The sequence below is a fragment of the Saprolegnia parasitica genome, assembly GCF_000151545.1.
Source record: "Saprolegnia parasitica CBS 223.65 unplaced genomic scaffold supercont2.25, whole genome shotgun sequence".
Lineage (NCBI taxonomy): Eukaryota > Oomycota > Saprolegniomycetes > Saprolegniales > Saprolegniaceae > Saprolegnia > Saprolegnia parasitica.
The window spans coordinates 398,602-418,856 of record NW_012156419.1 but is presented as its reverse complement, the minus strand read 5'-3'; the positions used below and the strand labels follow the sequence as shown (position 1 = coordinate 418,856).

General features: G+C 57.4%; 7 protein-coding genes across 7 annotated transcripts; 2 read left to right on the top strand and 5 right to left on the bottom strand.

Annotated features, from left to right (window-relative positions):
• Positions 1-937: 937 nt before the first annotated feature.
• SPRG_20300 (hypothetical protein) lies at positions 938-2,017 on the bottom strand (the record flags this gene model as incomplete). Its single annotated transcript, XM_012345887.1, has 1 exon — positions 938-2,017. The coding sequence occupies one exon, from the start codon at positions 2,015-2,017 to the stop codon at positions 938-940; it is 1,080 nt and encodes a 359-aa protein (XP_012201277.1).
• An 87-nt stretch (positions 2,018-2,104) lies between these two features.
• SPRG_20299 (hypothetical protein) lies at positions 2,105-2,564 on the top strand (the record flags this gene model as incomplete). The annotated part of the gene is made up of 3 exons (XM_012345886.1): positions 2,105-2,171; positions 2,226-2,325; positions 2,369-2,564. The coding sequence occupies 3 exons, from the start codon at positions 2,105-2,107 to the stop codon at positions 2,562-2,564; spliced, it is 363 nt and encodes a 120-aa protein (XP_012201276.1).
• A 569-nt stretch (positions 2,565-3,133) lies between these two features.
• Positions 3,134-4,009, bottom strand: SPRG_20298 (hypothetical protein; the record flags this gene model as incomplete). Its single annotated transcript, XM_012345885.1, has 5 exons — positions 3,134-3,373; positions 3,421-3,522; positions 3,571-3,630; positions 3,678-3,725; positions 3,779-4,009. 5 exons carry the CDS (start codon positions 4,007-4,009, stop codon positions 3,134-3,136), a joined length of 681 nt encoding a protein of 226 aa, XP_012201275.1.
• Positions 4,010-8,933: 4,924 nt separating this feature from the next.
• Positions 8,934-10,259, bottom strand: SPRG_20297 (hypothetical protein; the record flags this gene model as incomplete). The annotated part of the gene is made up of 1 exon (XM_012345884.1): positions 8,934-10,259. The coding sequence occupies one exon, from the start codon at positions 10,257-10,259 to the stop codon at positions 8,934-8,936; it is 1,326 nt and encodes a 441-aa protein (XP_012201274.1).
• A 2,878-nt stretch (positions 10,260-13,137) lies between these two features.
• On the top strand, positions 13,138-14,286 carry SPRG_20295 (hypothetical protein; the record flags this gene model as incomplete). The annotated part of the gene is made up of 8 exons (XM_012345883.1): positions 13,138-13,193; positions 13,240-13,285; positions 13,330-13,411; positions 13,460-13,542; positions 13,591-13,697; positions 13,743-13,914; positions 13,966-14,052; positions 14,092-14,286. 8 exons carry the CDS (start codon positions 13,138-13,140, stop codon positions 14,284-14,286), a joined length of 828 nt encoding a protein of 275 aa, XP_012201273.1.
• A 446-nt stretch (positions 14,287-14,732) lies between these two features.
• Positions 14,733-16,865, bottom strand: SPRG_20294 (hypothetical protein; the record flags this gene model as incomplete). Its single annotated transcript, XM_012345882.1, has 1 exon — positions 14,733-16,865. The coding sequence occupies one exon, from the start codon at positions 16,863-16,865 to the stop codon at positions 14,733-14,735; it is 2,133 nt and encodes a 710-aa protein (XP_012201272.1).
• Positions 16,866-17,280: 415 nt separating this feature from the next.
• SPRG_20293 (hypothetical protein) lies at positions 17,281-20,132 on the bottom strand (the record flags this gene model as incomplete). The annotated part of the gene is made up of 2 exons (XM_012345881.1): positions 17,281-18,224; positions 18,251-20,132. The coding sequence occupies 2 exons, from the start codon at positions 20,130-20,132 to the stop codon at positions 17,281-17,283; spliced, it is 2,826 nt and encodes a 941-aa protein (XP_012201271.1).
• Positions 20,133-20,255: the final 123 nt, after the last annotated feature.

The window sequence follows — 20,255 nt, the reverse complement described above, 5'->3', positions numbered from 1 at the left end:
AGACACATTGATGATGAAGATGTTATTGAAGTGTGTTTTCTATTACAATAGATAAAACTATGCTAAATAAAATTGTCGGACATTTCTTTGTTTTGTGTACTCGGTTGAGGGACTTGATTTAGGCTGGCGCGATCCGCCGGACGAGGTGACGGCGCGGCCACTCGTGTTGGGCGAGGAGCCGGAGAAGCCGACGAAGAGCAGGCTGCTCGGGCTCTTGGACGAGGCTGTGGTGCAAGTGCAGTTGAGCGACGCGTGCCGCCTTGACGGCAATTTTCCATGGACTTGGCAGCGGTAGGTCGGCGCGAAAGACGCGATCGTTCCGGACTCGCCAGACGTTGAGCCAGACGCAGGCGCGGAGCACGGGCCAGAGGTAGCGGAACGCGGCTTGGTGCATGTTGGACGTCGTCTTGGGCGTCGAGTAGAGGTTGCCGGAGAGCGTAGTTGGCAAGGTCACGCCCCAAGGGACCGTGACGGCGTGAAGCGTGCTCCACACGTCCTTGATGAAGTCGCAGTCTACGAGGAAGTGGCGGTACGTCTCGTGCTCGGGGCAGAAGAGACACGCTTGGTCGGCCCTGTCGAGCCAGTGCAAATGTGCGCGGAACTTGACCGCGCGGAGCATTACTTGGTAGACGAAGTCGGCGTACTTTGGTAAGATGGCGTCGGGTAGCCGGAGCTCGGCTGTGGCGGCTACGGCAGCAGGCGCCTCGTAGAAGTCTATATCGACACCCAGGTGACGGGTCGGTAGCTGCAAGCGCGTCCTTGGCGGGGCACGACGGCGGCGGGCTTCGGCAGGCATCGTCTGGGTCAACGGCTTGGTAACCTTGTGGAGTCGAACCAGCCATGGCGGCTTGGGAGTCGGGCTTGGCATTAATGATGAAGTTGTAGTGTTGTGTGTGTGAGTGGGTGTAGTTGGTACAACCTGATGTATTATGCGATCTTACTTGCCGATTCCAAATCTCGCTAGACGACTGAGAGGCTTGGCTGTTGGAGGTACTGGCGACACTTGAGTCGGTGGCAACGTAGTTTGCGACTGGACTTCGCAATGAGACTGCGTTGTAGGCTGATGGGGCGCTTGATTTGTTGTTTCTATCGGTGGAATTCTTTTGTCGTAGTTGGAATCCGTACGGCTCTGCCCTGTTGTCGCGGTTGTGGCGGTGTCTAATGCATGGGGTGGGCCTTGGTTTTTCTGATCGGCCGTGCCAGCAAATTTTTGATCGTGTGCAGGTTGCCCAAAGTCAATCGTAATAGTTGGGAACTGCACCAGAGACTTCTTTGCGCATACATGAATCACGCAGCTGAGAAATTGCAGCGCCAAAATGACGCCAAGCGCTTGGTCGCACGAGTTGTCGAAGAGAAGGCTACGAACCTCGAATGCTGTTTTGGATACGATGAGTACGTGCTCTGGCGACTCGGCAGCGCGCAACGCTTTGCGCACAAGAGACGCCGTTGCATCGAGCGAGTCGGGCTCAAACGTGGCGTCGCTCGTCTCAAACAGTGAGGCCTTATACGCAGCAATCGCAACGAGAATGTCGGTCGTCGAAATCACAATCAAGAGAAGCACGGAGACGATCGATGGGCTTGCTTGCAGCGCTACATAGACGTCGCCAAGATCTTGTTTGTCGTGTTGAGCTCGCGCGATGGCCGCCGCCTCGCAAAGTGCAATGTGCGAGACTTGTCCTTGACAAAATTGTGGAGACGACGCCGTGCATGCTGCGTCACAGGCTGCCAAAAGCGTTGATGAGCCCCACATGGAGGAGTGGTACGACATGTTGGCTTGCAAATCCACGCAAAGGTTCTCGCAGAGTAGCATTGGATCGTCGTCGCACCTCGCTCGGCGCACTTGGTGATGGTCGCAGTACCGCGTACACTGTTGTACAAAGGTGGCATCTTGCGGCGTCAAGTTTAGGTTCACTGTGTCGTTGCTGCCGTGTGGCGGTGACAAAGTGAGCTGCACGAGGAGGTACACAACTGCAGCAAAGGTCGCAGCATTGCGGATCGTGCGCACGGATGTCGGCATGGAATGGGAAATTTCGCAACTGCTGGGTATAATTAGATCAGTTTATTTTTCTATCAACGCGTTATTTGCGCGAATTTGAGGGAATACATGGTGCACTACTCGATCGTGGGCCGCGTCGACTCGCAAGAAGTCACGGTTTGTGAGCGTCTACTGGGTACCTACCACCTGACGCGTTTGCATGTGAGCTTCATTGCATTCTGATATGTAGACATCCTCGCCATGAGTATGCCCGATTTCACGATCGAGAAAGAATTTTGCCTTCCCGCTGCGTGGAGAGGCCGTCTGGACGAAATCGTGCAAACATTTGGGTCTTTTACATCTCTTTTTTGAAAAGCATGACAATTATCTTAGGTACTCGCTCCCAGGGCTCAAACCGCTTATAGTCTCGAGCAATGGACGTCTCGTAGCCACATCCGCGGACGACTTCACTCGTTTTGTCCTTGTGCAGTACGGCGTCCGCGTCGATTTGACGGCCGAGCAAGTTGCCAACTACACAGTCGCCAACCACGATTTGCTGCTCGCAAATGCACCGCCAGTTGACCAATAGTTTGTCAATTTCGACTTATGAAGTGAATTGCTGACATTGCTACATTGTTTGCAGATGCGGAAATGCGTCAAAGGCTCGGACAGCTTCGTGGATCGGCTTGCCGGTCCGGACATCTTGAAGGTAGATACCGATGGCCTGTGTGTTCATATGTGATGCAGTCAGAGCTGTGTAGAGGTGTGAGCTATATACCCGCCGTTCGTCGACTTTTTGAGTCCAAGCAGAAGCTGCTTTTTGCTCTTTCACACGAGCTTGTGTTTTGAGGCATGCCGCCTATCATGAGTCCGCAGAAAGTCCCGTCGTATCAAGAAATTTTGGCGTGACCTCGCACAACATACATACCCGAGCAATATCGAGGGCGGCAGTGGCTGCGCGGACACGAACAGCATCCTCGCCCATGATAAGATCTCGGCGCTGCTGAGCTTCCTACAATGGCACGGTGTCACCACAGAGCGCGGTGGAAATATTTTATATATATATATATTAATTTGTACCACGATGATGGCGTTGGCAAGCACCGAGTGTCCAAAAACGCGAGCCATTTCCAAGCAGCTTTGTGGCGGGTCGTCCGTCTACGCAAGATAATTTAAGTCGGTTGGCTGGAAACGAAAACGCACGTTTGTCTGATGGATCGAGACGCCGAGTCTCACAAACAGCGATGCCGTGGTAAGAGCACCGGCGCGGCAAGCGTAGTGCAGCGGCGAGTCTCCTCGTGGTGTGCATGCGGCAATGTCGGCACCGCACCGCAGCAAAACCACGACAGTGTCGATGTGATTCTCTGCCGCGGCGAGATGCAGCGCCGTCTCTCCTGCCTAAATGCCGATAAACTGAACGAGCGAGAAATAACAGTGTCGTCAACCTCATTGCGTCCGTCAATGATGTCGCCGTGGACAAGCAGGAGGTGGAGAATCGTTGTGTGGCCCCGCGCGGCAGCCGTTTGTAAGCACGTCAGCTTGGCTTCCTTTCCTTGTAGAATGACACATGTGTATTTGACGCAAACCATACGTACGTTAGTGTCGTAGAGCTTCTGAACGTCGGCGCGACCCGAGTCCAATAGCACAAAGACCACCTTCATACCACACATAATGGCCGTTGACTTAGTTGGTCTCCGTGTACCTGGGTATGACCAAAATGGCATGCGTAATGCAGCGGAGTCTTGCGAAACTACGCAGCACACGGGCCGCTGGCGAAGTAGGGCGTCGTTGGAACATGGGTACCTTATCGCAGACATCCGTGACCGACCCGTGTCGAAGTAGGAAGCACGCCAATTCGACATCTCCCCGCACACACGCGTGATGGAGTGCAGTAAAGCCGGACCCGGCCTCGACGCTGTTGACGAGTCCGTCAATAGACGTGCCGTTCTCCAGGGTTTCGAGGATTGTGTCAATGTCGCCTTCGCTCGCGGCCTCGAGCAGCGTCTGCCGCAAATATGGTGCGTCGATGCTCATCGAAACGGTTTTTCGGCGTCGAAACGCACAGAGAAATGACCATGCTACCCGTATGGTATGATTTCTTCAAAGAGATTGTCGTGCGACCAGAGCCAAGAACATGGGACACATTGCGCTTGCATTCCCGCTCTCGAGATACCTTGGCGTACTAAGCATCTAGGCTGCTGCTACGTTCACATCGTGCGCACAACGTTACGAAGACGTGGTCGTTTTTGCTTTAGCTCGTTTATTACCTGCACATGCATTCAGGCACGAAGAAGGGTCCCGCAAATTCGATATTAAGTGTTACTTGGACTACTAGTACATGCCTATCGTGTTCCGCGCAGCCGTAGTTATGTGGGACCAAAAGGCGAACCAAAAGCCCTACCGGCAGCCGTGCAGGATTATCCCCTCTTTTCGAGAATACACACGGCATCGTAGCTGCGTCGTCCTGGGACCCCGATTAATGCATGGACTCTGCCTCTCTGCATGTGCCGCATCTTTATGGAGACTACAAGGAAGTCTGGAGGAGAGCGGCTGGCGTAGCGAGGGTTCAAATTCATTGACAGCCAAGATCTCGGCCTGCACTGCCTCTCGTTGCTTCGACTTCTGCTAGCAACCCTGCAGCATCGGACTCTATATATGCTTGGGACCAATGCCTGGTAACACCTGGGACCAGAAATGCCAGAGAATAACCAGAGGCTTGGGCGACTAGATGCAGTGCAGGTAAGTTTTCGACCATGGACAGAAAGCAGCTGCACTGTCCGCGCTTATGACGTGAAAGGATGCATCCGATCCCGCGCGCAGTCTGCGATCATTTACGATTTTACCAACTTCAAAGAAGTCCTAGACTCATGATGGCCCCGATTGCTCTGTTTCTCGCCATTGCCGTAGCGCTCGCCCCTCAAGATGCGCACGCCGAGACCAGCGTCGCTAACAACGCGAACGATGTCGACCCCTGGATTTTTGACCCGAGCCAGTGGTCCAACTTCCATGCTGCCAACCCCAACGCCGACGGTGATGGCTCCGAGTCGCCGAATCCGGTGGGTGCTGCCGATGGTGATATCGACCCCACGATTTATGACCCGAGCCGCTGGTCCAACTTCCAGGCTGCCAACCCGAACGCGAACGGAGAGGCCTCGGACACACCCGTGATGTCGACGTCGGCCCCGTCGCCCGCGCAGTAGCTTGTGCGCTCGCTACTTGTATGTCAACACTCCTCGATTCGTATCGTAAAACAAAACCATTGCACCGTTCCATTGTTGGTGCGGCAAAGGTGTGTGCGCTTATTACTGCAGCAACGCAGTTTCATGTCGAAAAGTCGGCAAGCCAGCACGACCCCGCACGAATTGATCTCCCGTCCGACTCGTGGTAACCAACTGGGTCGGGTTCTTTGTTCCATCCGGATGTTGCCTGGCTTGAGGAACTGGTCTGCATGTGGTCTGCATGTATTGATTGCAGAGCGTCACATTGAACAAATGGACCATCAGTATGGACACTACCCGGTACACAGCCGGTGAGGAACATATATGGGTGAAGAGGATGCTATCTCAAGTTGGGATATTGTGCTCCTCAGCAATAGAGCCCAGCAAACCAGTGCTAGTATACCGGGATAGCCATATTCTCAGTGGGCCATGTTGGTGACTCTTTTGACGACTTCTACAACAACAATACGCTCAGTACTGAAACGTATATTTTGTTTTCCGTCTCCAGGGAGGTCGCCACTGCTCACCGCTTCACTTCTAGGTCGTTCGACTTCCTGACAGCATTACGAGGGTGTTTATTTTATTACATACAATTATCTAGATATTAAATAAAGAACGAGGATAACCTGCACTCGGACAAACACGTGGCGACAGGAAAGACGGACGAACGTCGTTCCACGAGTCGACGTCCAGCTGGTGATCACATGCACAGAGTCTTTAGTGTCGAGAAGATCGAGTCTGCCTGATGTGTACTGGATCTTGTCGTCGAAGGCGGTATACAGCAGACTAGCTGTAGAATGCTAGCACGTCTAGAGTCTCCTTGGTGGTCATTTTCCAACTTTCTTCGTTGCGACCCTTCCCGCATCATGCTGGCCCCGACTGCGCTTTTGCTTGGTATTGCGCTGACGTTGTACCCGGGCGATGTCGCTGCACTCGACGCAAACGCTGCCAACGGTGGCAACGTTGACAACTGGAACACCAACCAGTGGGGCTTTCAAGCTCAAAACCCAGCGGTGAACAACAACAACAACGGTCAAGGTTGGGGAGACAACAACCGGGTCCGCAGCATTCCGGCAGCCGGTCCCGAGAACGGCTGGAACAACGGGGGACGCAACCCCGTGCCGTGCCCGGATGGACCGACCCGACCGCCGACGCCATGGACGCGTGCGCCTTGTCCGGACGAGCCGACGCAGCCACCGGCACCGTGGACGCGTGCACCGTGCCCCAATGAGCCGACTCGCACGCCTTGCCCTTCGCGCACCACTGCGCCGTGTCCGACGACGTCGTTTCCTCCGTGTCCCACGGCCCCTTCGACCAGCAAGCCATGCCCGACGAAGACTCCGTGCCCAACAAAGACACCGTGCCCGACAACGACGCCGTGGACAACGACGACACAACCACCTTCGCCGCCCGTGCCAACTTCGACACCACGTCCGACGCAAACACCAAGCCCTCCGACGCCAACTTCAACGCCCTCGTGGACTCCGACCCAGACACCGTCGCCGACGCCGACGCGAACGCAAACACCTCCAGCTCCGTACCCGACTACTCCCGCACCGAGCCAGACGCCGACGCCAACGACGACGATGCCAGTGACCAAGCCCCCGACACCGACACCGACGCAATCAACACGGTCGCCCACGCCAACGCCTCCGGCCCCCACCCAGCCCGTGCCAACGCAAACACCGTCGCCGACGCCAACGACAACGAAAACTCCCCCAACTCCGTCCCCGACGACCCCCGCGCCTAGCCAGACGCCGACGCCGACGACGACGATGCCGGTGACCAAGCCTCCGACCCCGACACCGACGCAAACAACATGGTCGCCAACGCCTCCGACCCCAACTCAACCCGTCCCGACAGTATCGCCCACGCAAACGCCTTGCTCGCCGATGCCCCCAATTCCGACGTATCCGGCTCCTACGCAGCCTCACCCGACGCCAAGCCCAACGGTGCCGGGTCCGACGCCCAGTAACCCGTCGCCGAAGCCTACCGCACCGGGTCCGTCGCCCCCTGCTCCGGGGCCTACGCCAGCTACAACGACGCCGTCGCCGTCAACGCCGGGGTACCCCACGCCGAACCCGATTTTGACACCGATTCCGCCGTTTACCTATCCGCCGTCGGTCACGACCGTGAGCCCGGGAACGCCGACGCCGTCTGGCGGCACTTGCCAGTGGAAGTATGTGTGCGATGGATGCCGCGACTGGTTTTCGCAGTGTGGCGGGATCGGCTACGGTGGCCCGACGACGTGCCCCGCAGGCTCAACGTGCCAAACTCTCTCGCCGCAGTACTCGCAGTGCGTGCCTACTGACTCGGCCGCCCATGGCAAAGCGTGCGTCGCACGCGATGGCACCATGGACACCAAGGCGTGCCCTGCCGGCTACACGTGCGAATGGATGGGGCCTGGTATCGCCCAGTGCCACCGCCGCACCAGCAGTTGCAACCAGCCCAACCCCTTACCAACCCCTGCGTCGTCGACACCCCAGCCAAACCCGGTCCCAACACCGGCAAGCTCCGTGCCAACGACTGCGCCAGCCTCGACGCAACCGGCGTACGCTGCCAACCAGCAAACCAGCGCTGCAAATGGGGCCTTGGCCTTGTCGGCCAGCGTCACTGTCCTTGTGGGCGTTGCCGCGTACCTCTTTTAGGCTTGCTTGCAAAATCTGCGCATCTACGTGGTCTCCTAGTGGTTTCGATATCTTCCTTCAATATATGTCTTTTCACATCAAACATCTCTCGCTTTGCCCGTGAGATCCTTTGCAGTCAGGCTCTGCAGTGCAGCGACTTGGGCAGGTGGAAACATTCTACAATGAACTACATCTTTGATCCCGGCGTAGGCAGATCGACATCGTTGAGTGAGGGCTCATTTTGCTCGACCACGTGTTTTGTCCACAATGGAACGGCAAAGTCCTGACCAAGGTACGCACCCTATCCAACGCAGCAGAGCGTCTTTCACGATGCGGAAAAGATACGAGGTGACGTTCAGGTGCCTCCCGGTACTTGACGACCGCCAACACAGAGGCAACAAAGACGACACTTGCGAGCTCTGTCGCATTTATGAGCGATAGCAACCTCGGGCATTGGCGCAGGACGCTGTACGTAGTAGCATGACCGAGGAATTGTTGTTTGAGAGTGACTGTCTGTCGCATGGAGTACTCTAGATATGTAGTTGGTCGGACGTCGAGTGCATGGGATTGTGTCGGCGCGACCTAACATGATTACTATCCAACGAACGTTCGAATTTCGAGTCCAGCGATGGAATTGAGCTTCTCAATAATGGGTGTCGTGGAGAAATACGACGCGGCAGAAGAGCGGTTCGATGTCATGCTTCGGTTTGCAATTCGTGTAGCTTGGAGCTTGAAACATTGACGGTGTATAAAATGTGCTCGCTACAACGGACTCGCGCTCTTAGCAACACAAACTAGACGATGTGTTGTCGTAGCTACAGCGCTACATGGTCGACAAGACAACACGATGAGAACCTACTTCCGTTGGCTCGCCTGATACTAGGTCCAAACACTCAATTGCCACACGTGAGCTTTGTCCGCACCGAAGTAATTTGGTCAACGTCAACGGGCTCTGTCGCTACGAGTGGACGACTACACGAAGCTGCAGTCTATAGTACGGGCCAACTGCACAGCTCTGCTGAAGTGTTCTCTCGACACAAGCGCCCACTGTATGAGTCGAGTAGGAAACTATGCAAAATACCGATGTGTTGTCATTAAATAAGTCGACAAGGTCTACGCCGCGCCGACGTGGAGGTGGCGGAGGCGCTTCACAAGCGGAAACCCGTCGCAAATAGAAAGCGACTCGTAGCACTCGTCGCCTTCGCTGCTCGCCGCGCCGTCCATCTCGTCGTCATCCGCATCGTCGTCGGTCGTCGGCCACGCAAAGTCGAGTGTATCGAGCGCGTCAAGCTGCTTGGGCGTCAAGACCGACCGGTTGCGCTGGAGGTCTGCGATGACGTCCGCCAAGCGCATGTGCCACATTTTCTTGGGCCACTCGGCATCGTCCTTGGGAACGCGGAACGTCTCTGGCACGTGCAGATTGCCAAACCGGCGAAAGTACACCTGGAGCGCGAGGAGCTTCATGTCCCAAGTTAGCGTCACCGAGTGCCACACAAACCCGATCGCGTTGAGCTGGTCTTTTCGAGCCTGCGAGAGCTCCTTGGTGTTTTGGCGGATGTTGTGCACGGCGTGGCCGAGCTTCATGCCACCCGCGTCCTTGGGCCACTCCACGCCATGCTTGGGCACGATATAACCGTACGGAACATTGAGGTGGCCGTGCGCGGTCTTGTACGCACGGAGCGCGGTCACCTTGGCCTCCCAGCTGAGCTCGAGGTAGTCCCACACAAACCCGAGCTCCACGAGCTGCGCCTTGCGCTCCGGCGCCATCTCGTCGGCGTTTTGACGAATGTTGTGCACGGCGTGCCCGAGCTTGAGATTCCACGTCTCGGGCGGCCAGTGATGCGAGTCCGACGGCACCTTGAAGCTGTACGCGACGAGGAGGTCACCGCGGAGTGCCTTGTACGTGCGCAGTGCGAGGAGCTTCGTGTCCCAGCTGAGCTCGAGCACGTTCCAGACAAAGCCCATGGCCGAGAGCTGTGCATAGCGCGGCGACTGCACGTCGGTCTTTTGGCGGATGCTGCGCACGGCGAGGCCGAGGCGCATGCCCCAGAGGTCGCGCGGCCACGCCGCGTCGTTGAATGGGACGCGAAAGTCCTGCGGAATGCAAAGGTCACCGTGGAGACCCTTGTACGTCTGGAGGGCGATGAGCTTGAGCTCCCACTTGAGCTCGTTGACGTCAAAGACAAAGTTGATCGCGGTGAGCGCCGCAATCGTCTCGGGGTGCAGCGTTCCGTTCTTGTAGTGGGTGCGCACTTGAGCCGTGTTGAGCTTTGTGCCCCGGAGGTGCCCCGGCCACGGGTGCTCGTTGGGAATCGTATAAAACTTTGGAAATGTCGTAAACGACGCCGACGTCATGGTATGGTAGAGCGTCGCCGCCTCGACAAACGTCGAGAAGCGGCGCGGCACCTGTTCGTCGCGCTTGCGCTTTGGCGTGCCCATGCTCTTGTTGCGACGCGCTGGAAATCCCAAAATGACAGTGCCAGACGTGCGCCACGGCGTGTGTATTTTATTCTTTTTATATTTATTACGGTACGATGCGTTAGATATTTTTAGCGCCACGTGTTTCTCAAGAGATGTCCAAGCGCGGAAGGATTTGGATTGGGACCGACTTCTGCGCGGGGTTGCCATGAGCCTTGGTCCGCTTTCGTTGTGGCTACTGCAGGACGTGCGCGCGTTTAAGTATCAAGTTGCGACGTTTGGCGTCTTTGTACGACCGTGCAGTGGTTGTGAGCTGGTTCTAAGCGCGCTTCGAGACCTTGTGGCTACAACGAACAAAAGGACGGCAACACTCACCAAGGCCCAAAAGCAACTCCTTGCCCTATCACGGCAGGACTGGACCTAATCTGTGCCAACAAATTGCCCGCAAGTAAGCGCATCAACGCGACTGGTTTTTTCAACGTTGCGCACCTTGGCCAGTGGCGCCAAGGTTGCAATCACTATCATCATTTCGAGCGACTGATCGCAGGTGGCTATTTGGTTGGTGGTCGAGCACTCGGTTCAGTGCCATGATGGCCGAGAGCAGGTTGCTGAGAGGGTAGGGATTGGAAATGGGTCGGCCCTCTGCGGGTGGGATGCAGAAACTAGCAAGAAATGATAGGGTCGTTGGGAAGAACGTGGGAAATATGGAAATCGATTTGCGATGGTTCATAAAATAAAATAAAGCAAAAATGAAAACGACAGGGTTCTTGGCATGTGATCACGGACTGTGACACGAAGAATATATTATTATTTTAATTAAACCACGTCCGCGATCCTGCACGAAAAGGACTTGTTTTTGTATGCAACGACCCTTGGCAGCAGCTGGGTTCGTTCACTAATGCGTTCAATAAATCCAATATCAGGGCTTCGGTGCTCCGTAATCAGCTTCCGCACACAACGTCTAGCCAAGCGGCGGAGGAGAAATATTTGTGGTAGTGAATAGTTATAATTAGCCCATGGAACTCTGGATGACTGGCCGCACTCATCACCGAGCCGTCGCTGCTTGTCGTTGCATGTCAATTCACGCATGTCAATTCAACGAGGGTTGAGAGCTGCATTGCTCTTGGCCCGCTACATCGCAAGAACCGTCTCTGGGATCGTCCCACTCTTTTCAGTGGCGAGATGTCACCATTGTACCGGGACGCTCGAAGTTCGAAGTCTTTTGAGGATCCAGCAACATCGGAATCTAAGCTGCACCCCGCGCCAATCGAAACGAACAACCATTGCACCTATCAGCGGCTGCGATCACAAGCGACGATGCGCCCCTTTGCACACGTTTGTGAGCGAAAAATTGGGCGAGATCGCCGTGCTCATCGAAGATGCTGCATCTGGAATGCACAGCGAATGCAGAATCGGCCTTGGCAGACCGTGTCGGTACCCCAAGACGAGCCGCATTCATGCGAGCATTACGTACTGCATGATGCTTGCCCCATGTCCGTTGGATGTCGGTATGTACGTTGGGGCGAGAAATTTTGCGTACGACAACGAACGAGCCGTGGGAAAGCGACAAGATCGTAGAGACTTCCCTCGTATAAGTCTAGGAGGTCCCCGTCATATGACTTTCTAATTTGCTTTGACAGATCGCTGGTCCGAGGATCGCCAGCACGGCCAGCGCTTGGTAGACACGGCGTTTGCACGGAATTCAAGCGAATGATGGTGGCAAGCTTTCTCGCGCCGATCGAACTTTTTTTGCCTTTGCCACCATTCACACAAACGCTCACGGTGCTGGGTAGATACTCTCGTCGCCCAGGGGTCGCATCATCATGCTTCAAGTGAGCACTGACGATCTGGAATCGCAGCAGTACCGGTATCGAAGACTGGGACGAAGCGAAGATTTCGAACGCGAGCAATACGACAAGTACTGTCGGTAGCACCCGAGTCGTTCAATTGGATACCTGCACGCAATCTCGCCACCATCGTCGATAACATTTGATTGCAAATTGGTAAGCAACGGCAGACAGTCTGGGGAGCTTGCCAACCGTCCATGAAACCCTTGTGTTCGGCTCGATCCTCGAAATAATATACTGGTATTTCTTTGCTTCCGGCGAATGATTCCTCCCACGCGCAGGGTGCAACGGTCGGTATACACGTTGTGTGTGGACCAAAGGCCCCGCGAACGCTATTAGAATGCAATGCTAGAGCCCGACGTCGCTGCCAGCTATAACAATACGTGCCCATTTCTGCTGATTGACATTAGTCGAGACCTCACCAATGTCTGCTCATGCGAAAGGGAACTCAGGGCAGCGCAACAACCGATACACGTGAGCGACGACCGCAATGCTAATATAGATCTCGGCGAGGCAAGTCCACTGTAGCCGCTCATACCGCTCAATAAACAGCACGTGAAGCAAGTCCATCCTGTCAACAGAAGCCATGCAATGCCACGCGCGCCAACGTACGTTACGCTGTGATCAGCTTTGCCATGCGCATTCGGTTTCATGCCTCGAGCGGCTGGGTATGCATGTTTTTGTGGCTTGCGTATTGAGTACCATGCCGTGCTTCTCCACACATTTGTAAGCTAGAGAGAGTCTAGCGTAGTTGAGCGTCCTAAAGTCCCCGCGTTCCCTTTGTATCAAGGAAAGATCAAGATGTCAACGAGTTGCGCCGTACACTATTACAAAGATCTTCTCTTGAATACTGTAGGAAGTGGCATGCAAGCAAACTTGTATTTAGTATGTAACACTATATCATATTATTCCTAAAGTCAATGCCAACAAGGCCTCTTAGCCCTAAATTAAGGGCGAGGCGATGGAACCCGGATGCAAAAAGGCGATCGGACCTGAAGAGAGTAAGCATGCAGCGCCACCTTGTTCGTCACGCAGCAGCGTCCGTCGCGGCCATGACGATGGCCTTCTCCGTGGCCTCGTGCCAGAAGGAGCGCATCTACGAGAGCGGGTACGAAGCGCGTGCTTGGGCGACGCAGCTAATGCGTCTGTGGCAGCGAGGTCCTCGGGCGTGGCGTCAAGCTCGAGCTGTGGAAGGCCAACGTACGTCGATCGCCAGCGGCAGCCAAATGCTCACGCTACCGTAGCACAAGAACGTCGAGGTGCTTGACCTTGAGAGCGAGACGATCCAGACGGGCATGACGCACCTGCGCGACTACGCCTCGTCGGGTAGGATGCCGTCCGGCTCATCCTTATGTAGTACTCATGGCAGTGCAGGCGCCAAGTTTATGCACTGCGCAGACAAGCTCATTCGCAACGTGCTCGAGGCCGCGTTGACGCAGCTGCCCAACGACGAAGACGTACGACGACGACGACGTGTTGCAGAATCCTCATTCGCGGTCACGTAGGCGGTTGTCACGACGCCGCTCGGGTACAAGGCCAAGGGCGTCGACTACGAAGACAACGTCAAGGTCTGCGGTATCGCGCTCTGCGACGACAAGCTGTGCACGGAGCGGTAGACATGTCGCTCTACCTCTTTAACCTTTATCGTTTCTGGTAGACTCGAGCATCTGTTGGCGTCGACGCTTCCGTTTGACTCTACGATCGGTGCAATCAAGCTCCAGGACAATGCGGTTGCAACGTCGTCACTGCCCGACGACATTGAAGAGAGCTTTGTCGTGCTGCTGCACCCGGACTTTGCCTCGTTCGAGAAGATGCAGCCCGTGATCAAGGTACACTCGTGCTCCAGCGCTTGCGTACTATTAACGCGTCCACGCTGCTAGTTGCTGCTCAAAAAAGGCGTCGAGCCCGACCACATCCAGGTCGTCTCGCTCGTGACGTGCCCCGCTGCGGCCGACCAATTCTGCAAGGTGCATACCCAAAGCCGCCGCCGCTCACGCTTCTTCTAGGTCTTCCCCGACGTCAACCTCGTCACCGCTTCCTACGACGCAGCGTCCGACAGCCAAGGCCGCATTGTGCCCGGCATTGGCAACTTTGAAGCGCGCTATGTCGGGAATGACGGCCCTGTCTCGGACGAGCCGCCGAGTGTCGACCCTGCGACTGAGGCCGCCAGCGGTAGCAGCAGCTGGTGGCCCTTCAAGTAAGCCGCCGCGTACATAAGAGGATAGAGCCACATCGACCATAATGTCCTTCTACCTAATCGCGCCAATCGAGTTCGTTGCCGTGGACCAACTAGTATGCTGCTAACACAGGGCAGGGTGACTTCCCGTTGTGCATGTAAAAAATCGTTTAGAGTCTTAGTTGATCACTTGAATCATTCAAGTACTCAAACGCAAGAGCGTCACCGGGGGCATGGATCGGAGTATGAGCATCGAGGCAGATCCATCCCCTTTCAACGAAAATTACAAAGGAAGCCATAGTAACCACGGTGCATCCGGGGGCGCCATCACTAGATAGATAGATACTAGTACATAGATAGATCGTCGTAGGTTTGCGCGCATCAAAACACTATATGTGTCTATACCATGATAATACTAGTACATTTCGCGTTTAGGTCTGGGAGGGTTAACGTCCCGACCTTCCGATGCGACTAGGCCGCATGTTGTTTCTCGAGCTTGCGTTCGCGGCGGAGCTTGCCCTCGAGGCCGACGCGCTTGCATTTCTGGCTCTGCGTCTTGGCAAGGCCGCGAAACTTGTGCTTGTCCGTGGCGGCCATCGTGGCCTGGGACCGACAGCCTTTCCCGCCTTCCCAGTGGACCTTGACGGCCGCCGCGCCGACAGCGTTGCCGCAAGGACACTCTTTGAGCGACGTCGGGTGCTCGCGCGAGCAGAGGCCGCAGATGAACCGACTTGCAAAGACGCCGGCGGTCGCTTGGTGGCAGCTCGACTCGCTATGGCAAATGTCGCATGCGTACGCCGTGCCGCAGCACTGGAAGCGGAACCAGCGCTTCGACTTGCCATAATGACTGCACTTGCCTTCGTTCGGGAGCGGCTGGCCCACGACGAGAACATTCTCGCTGAGCGCCTTGGTCTTCTTGGTCTTCTTGCCTTGGTCAAACACAGGGACGTCGGGCGCGCTTAATGGCTTGACGATCGTCGCTGCCTTGCACTCGAGCGCCATCTTGGCGTGGCAGCCGCGGCACGACGCTTCCGCGCGGATCCGGGGCACAGCCGACAAGAGACCTTCGACACCGCAGCCAGCGCACAGCGCTAGGCACACAAGTGGCGTGCTTACGTCGACGAGTGCGCAGTTGGTCGACGACATGTTGGCCGCGAGCGAGTTGGCACCGTGCACGAGAATGGGCCGAAACTCGATGGTGTGCAGGAGGCTGCAGCGGGGACACCACTTTTTGTACGACGGTGCGTCCAGCGAGAGCGTCGTTAGGAAGGAGAGCGGGCAGTTGAGGCACTGGAACCGACCCGAGACCGCGTGCAGCTGCACCGTGTCGATCTGGTACAGAAAGAGCGCGCCGAGGTCAATGTGCCAGGCCGAGACGTCCGGCACCAAATCCAGCTTGACGCGGGCGTGCGCAGGCACAATACGGGCGTCGCGCGTCTCGTCGTGCTTTGCATGTTCGTCCTCGTCAATGTCGTCGTCCTTGTCGGACGCTGGAGGCGGTGGTTCGACGTGTCGCGTGCTTGCTTTTACGAGCGCGGTGAGGTACTTGAAGCGCTTGACGCAGTCGCTGAGCGACTTGTGCGGCACACACGCCGCGATCGCCTCCCAGCGCGGCTTGGTGTCCATGCATCCGACGGGGAATTGCTTGAGTGCGGCGTCGAGCGCGTGCTGCTGGTCGACCGACCAGTCTTCCGGCAATGGAGCTAGCGTCTCGGCTTGCTCCTTGGCGCTGGTTGTGTTGTCGTCGTCTTCGATGACGACGTCCGTTGCGGTTGCGGGCGGCGGGTGCGTGTACCGGCACTTGGCGCCGCGACGACACTTGCCATCGAGAAATTGCCGGCAAACGGCCTTGGACGGACCCCGGCGCTTGCGTTTCTTCTTCTTCTTTTCGGACGTTGCGTGCGTAAACGTGCAGTGGTCGCCTCGCCGGCAGTTGCCGGCGAGGAAAAACTTGCACACGGGTAGAGTACCATCGACCTCGTCGTCAGCCCCCTTGGCATCACCGTCGCTTTCGCTCTCACCGTCGCATTCGCTGCACTTGGCTTCTTCATTGTCGTCGCCCTTTCCGATGGTCACATCGCATTGGTTCGCAGCCGTGTCGTTGCCATTGGCTGCACGCGGCTCAGCGTCGCCGCCCTCGGTGGCTGTCGTCGTGACATCGGGCGCATCTCCATAGGCTGCTGCGTGGTCGCCCGTCGCCTCTGCTGGCTTGGGTGGCATGATGAGCTCCTTCAAATGGTTGTCGAGCCACGTGAGGAGCTTGCGGAGGACGAGGTGGCCGACGCAATCGGCCATGGCCGCATCGAGCGCCGAGGCTATCCGCGCGGAGAATAGCGCGTCGAAGCCAGCAACATCACAGTGGACTCGGAACGTGGCGGCCTCGCGTGGGTACGCCACCGGAATCGCGACGTAGATCTCGAGGCCGTTGGCCAGCGCGAACGGGAACTCGGGGTCGCTCGGGTGCAGACGCAGCGCAAGCGTACAGGGCGCCACCACGTGCTCTGGGGTGCAGTCTTCTGGGCGCCCGTAGCGCCGAAGCACGGAGAAGAGCTCGCGCTCGACGTCCGACGTCAGCGACCGCAGCGTCTCGAGCCACGACGCCATGTTTTTGAAAATGGCGTTTGCTGTGGAAAGTGCATTTTCACACGATTTCCAATTATCTTTTAAATAGTGTGATTGACGCGCGGTAGCGTGTCCTGTGCAAGGTACACTGTGTACGTCGACACTCGTCCGCACGAGTCAAACTGCAATGGAGTATGTATTAATGGAAGGTGTATGGACTGGCAAACACTACCGCTGTACAGCGAAAACGTAGCCTACTACAACATGAAGCAATGCCCTGCCCCGTGAATACTATTTTTCACAAAGTACACTATTTGCTGCCATGTTCCGAATCCTGCAGCTTCGGCGAACGTTCGGCCGGCCGGCGTGGGCCGACCATCACTCTATCTAGGGAGAGTGATGGTTGTAGCATCGACCAAGCACACAATAAGCTCTTGTTGGGTATTCAAGTGTACACTTATGCGAGGCCATCGAGCGCCGCGAGGTGAAGTTGCGCCTGCAGAATCGGCTGCCACGAAGGCAGCGCTTTCTCGTCCGTGTCGCCCACGTCATCGTCGTCACGCGTCGTCATTACCTTGGACACGTCGTCGTCGTCGTCGACGACAAAGCCTGCGGCCTGAAGGTCTGCGATCGCTCGCGCGGCGTCTTGGCACGGCGCAAACAAGGTCTTGTCGAGTCTCCATTGCGGCGTGCGGAGAAACTCGCGCACGGCGATGCACATCGGGCACAAGCAGCGCGCGCCAAGAAGCCCGTGGATCGGTGCGCCGGCCTTGGCCGCCGTGGCTTGAACGAGCGGGCGAACAATGTCGGCGAGCTGATCGCGCACCGTCAAGGGCAGTGTCGGCCACCGCTGCGCGAAATCCGAGAGCAGCGGCACGAGCACGGCCGCCGGCGACACGAGATGGCGACTGCGGGACGCCAGCTCGGCCATCGAGCGGACCTGGCGCACAAGCAATGGCGCCCGCTGCGGCGCATACGTCGCGAAGAAGCCGAGCGCATCCGCGAGAAGCGCCTCGCACACGGCAAAGAGAGTCGACGTCGGGTACTGCACCGCAACGTCCGATCGGTTGAAGTAGTGCGGCAAGAGGTACGCGAGCACATCGCCGCGCGGCGTGTACAAGCAGTCGGTCACGCGGCAAATGACGGTCGCAAAGACATCCAGCGTGCGCCGCGCAACCGACCGGAGCTTGAGAAACGCACAGAGGGCCGCAACGAGCGTGCAGGTGGGAAAGCCCATGCCCGAGCGCAAGCTGCCGACGTACGCGAGCAGTTCGTCGTCGTCCGCGTCCGAGTAGATCGCGTGCAGAAGAAGATTCCCGAGGATCGCGTCCACAGAGTCCACGACAGTGAGGCGATGCTCAAAGGACGCCAGCGCACGCACCGGTAGGTGCCGAGGGCCAACTGCGGGTGGTGCTGCAGCGCAAAACCGATCGCGGGGGCAGCAATGTACGTCATCGCGGCGTAGTCGTCGGGCATGCTATCGAGGATCGATGCAGGTGCCAAGCACTCGTTGATGGCATCGACCACAGGCACTGGCAGGCATGTCTCGAGCGGCGACGGTGCACGTCGCGTCAAGTAGTCCTCAAGGAGGAGACAGTTTTTGATGAGGTGCAGACGCGCGTCCGTGGCGAGCGAGCACGTTACATCGAAGCGTCCAATCGTCTCGGGCTCTCGAAAGAGAGAGGGCACGTCCCAGTGGTCCCAGAGAATGCGGTACGCACACTGAATCCGGTCGCGTGCCTCGGGGTGCTCCAGTGCGGCGCAGACGGGGTCGGCGGCGACGCCGGCGAGGCTGGCGAGAAGCCAGAATGGCACATGCGCGGCGGCGGTGCGGGACGACGTGGCCCAGCGCTTTAGAAGACGATGCACGGCGGGCGCGAGGGCGTCGTAGCCAAACCGTGCAACGCACGCATGGAACTTGAGCCAGATGCGATCCATCTTGGGGTGCACTTCGTTTTCCATCAATCGGGTTAAAAACACGTCGAGCAGCCGAAAGTCGTTTAAATCCAACAAGATCTGAAGGAGGCGCGCGGTCATGGGCTCAGCGTCCGTACTGTTGTCGTACCAAAAATGGCTCAGCATCGGGTTTCGTTCCGCCACAGGCCGTCGTTCACCGTCCCAGTGGTACTTGGACCCGGAATCTGTCTGCGCGCCGACCATGTAGACGAGCGCCTCGACGAGCTGCATCTTGGTGGAATACCCGAGCAGCGACGGCTCGGCGTCGCCTTGCATGACGGCTTCGACGTGCGCGACCGCCGCCTTGATGCCGAGGAGACGCAGCCGGTACGATCTTGGCCAAAAGGCGAGCATCGACAGCTTTCGATGTTGCGGGTGCGGGTTGGGCTTGCCGAGCACCGTGTGCGCGAACCCTGTCGCGCCTGCGAGGACCATCGCCGGGATGTCGGCACCGTCCGGAGCAATGACTGAGAACACATACGGGTACGCGTGCGAGCTCGCCTCGGCAAGCACGTAGTCGTAGCACCCGGACGCGTCGAGCGCGCGCACAAAAGCAGTGTCAGCTTTGGAGAGGGCCTTAAATCCAGTTGGATCAAACGCCACATCGTGCTGCAGACGATAGAGGACGCGCCCCGCTCCCAAGAACGGAACATTGGCAAGGGTGCGCAAGAAGCCGAGCGCATACGCTTGGCTGGGCGGCGCCGAGGCAAAGCTGCAGTCCGGCGTCGCCTTGTCGTTGACGAGATGGTAAATGAGTGCGACGCGCCGTCCGTCCGAGATCGGGTCCGACGACACGACTGTTGAGAGGAAGGCGGCGGCGGCGGCAAAGGACAGGCCGGTCGGCGGGCGCGCGGCGGTGGCCACCGACCACTCCTCGTCCTGGTCGTGGTACGTGAGCGAGATGTTGCCGCCGACACAGTGCGACGGCAGGAGCACAATGAGCCGAGCAAACGCGCGACCGTCGACGTCGGACGGCTGCAAAAGGCTCGTGTCCGTGCTCCCGGCGGCATGGAGGACGAGGTGCGCGAGTTCAAAACGGCCATTCCACTCGCACAGGAGCAGCTTGTCTTGGACGGCTTCGTAAAAGGACACTGGCGTGTATATACTCGCCGGCTTCGAGTCGACTGAGATCGCTCGACCCGGCACGACCGTTGTCGTAGCGTCACGGCCATAGAGCACCGCGAGCTTGGCCGCTTGGGCGTCCGAGAGCGGCCACGTGAGCACCTCGTCGAGGCCGTCTACGGATAGCTCTGGGGGCGTGAAGGAATCTGTGTGGTGCGTGAAGCCATGCTCGCGAGGCGTAGCGAGATGGCCAAGGGCAACGTCGTACAGATCTGCGATCGGATCGGACATGGGCTGGGACGACGCGGCAAAGATGACAGTGCGCTGACAGGCGAAAGCTATTGGAGCCAATCACACATCTTTACTCCAACATGGCATGTGCCATGTTGAAGTCATGGGATGCCGAACTGGATA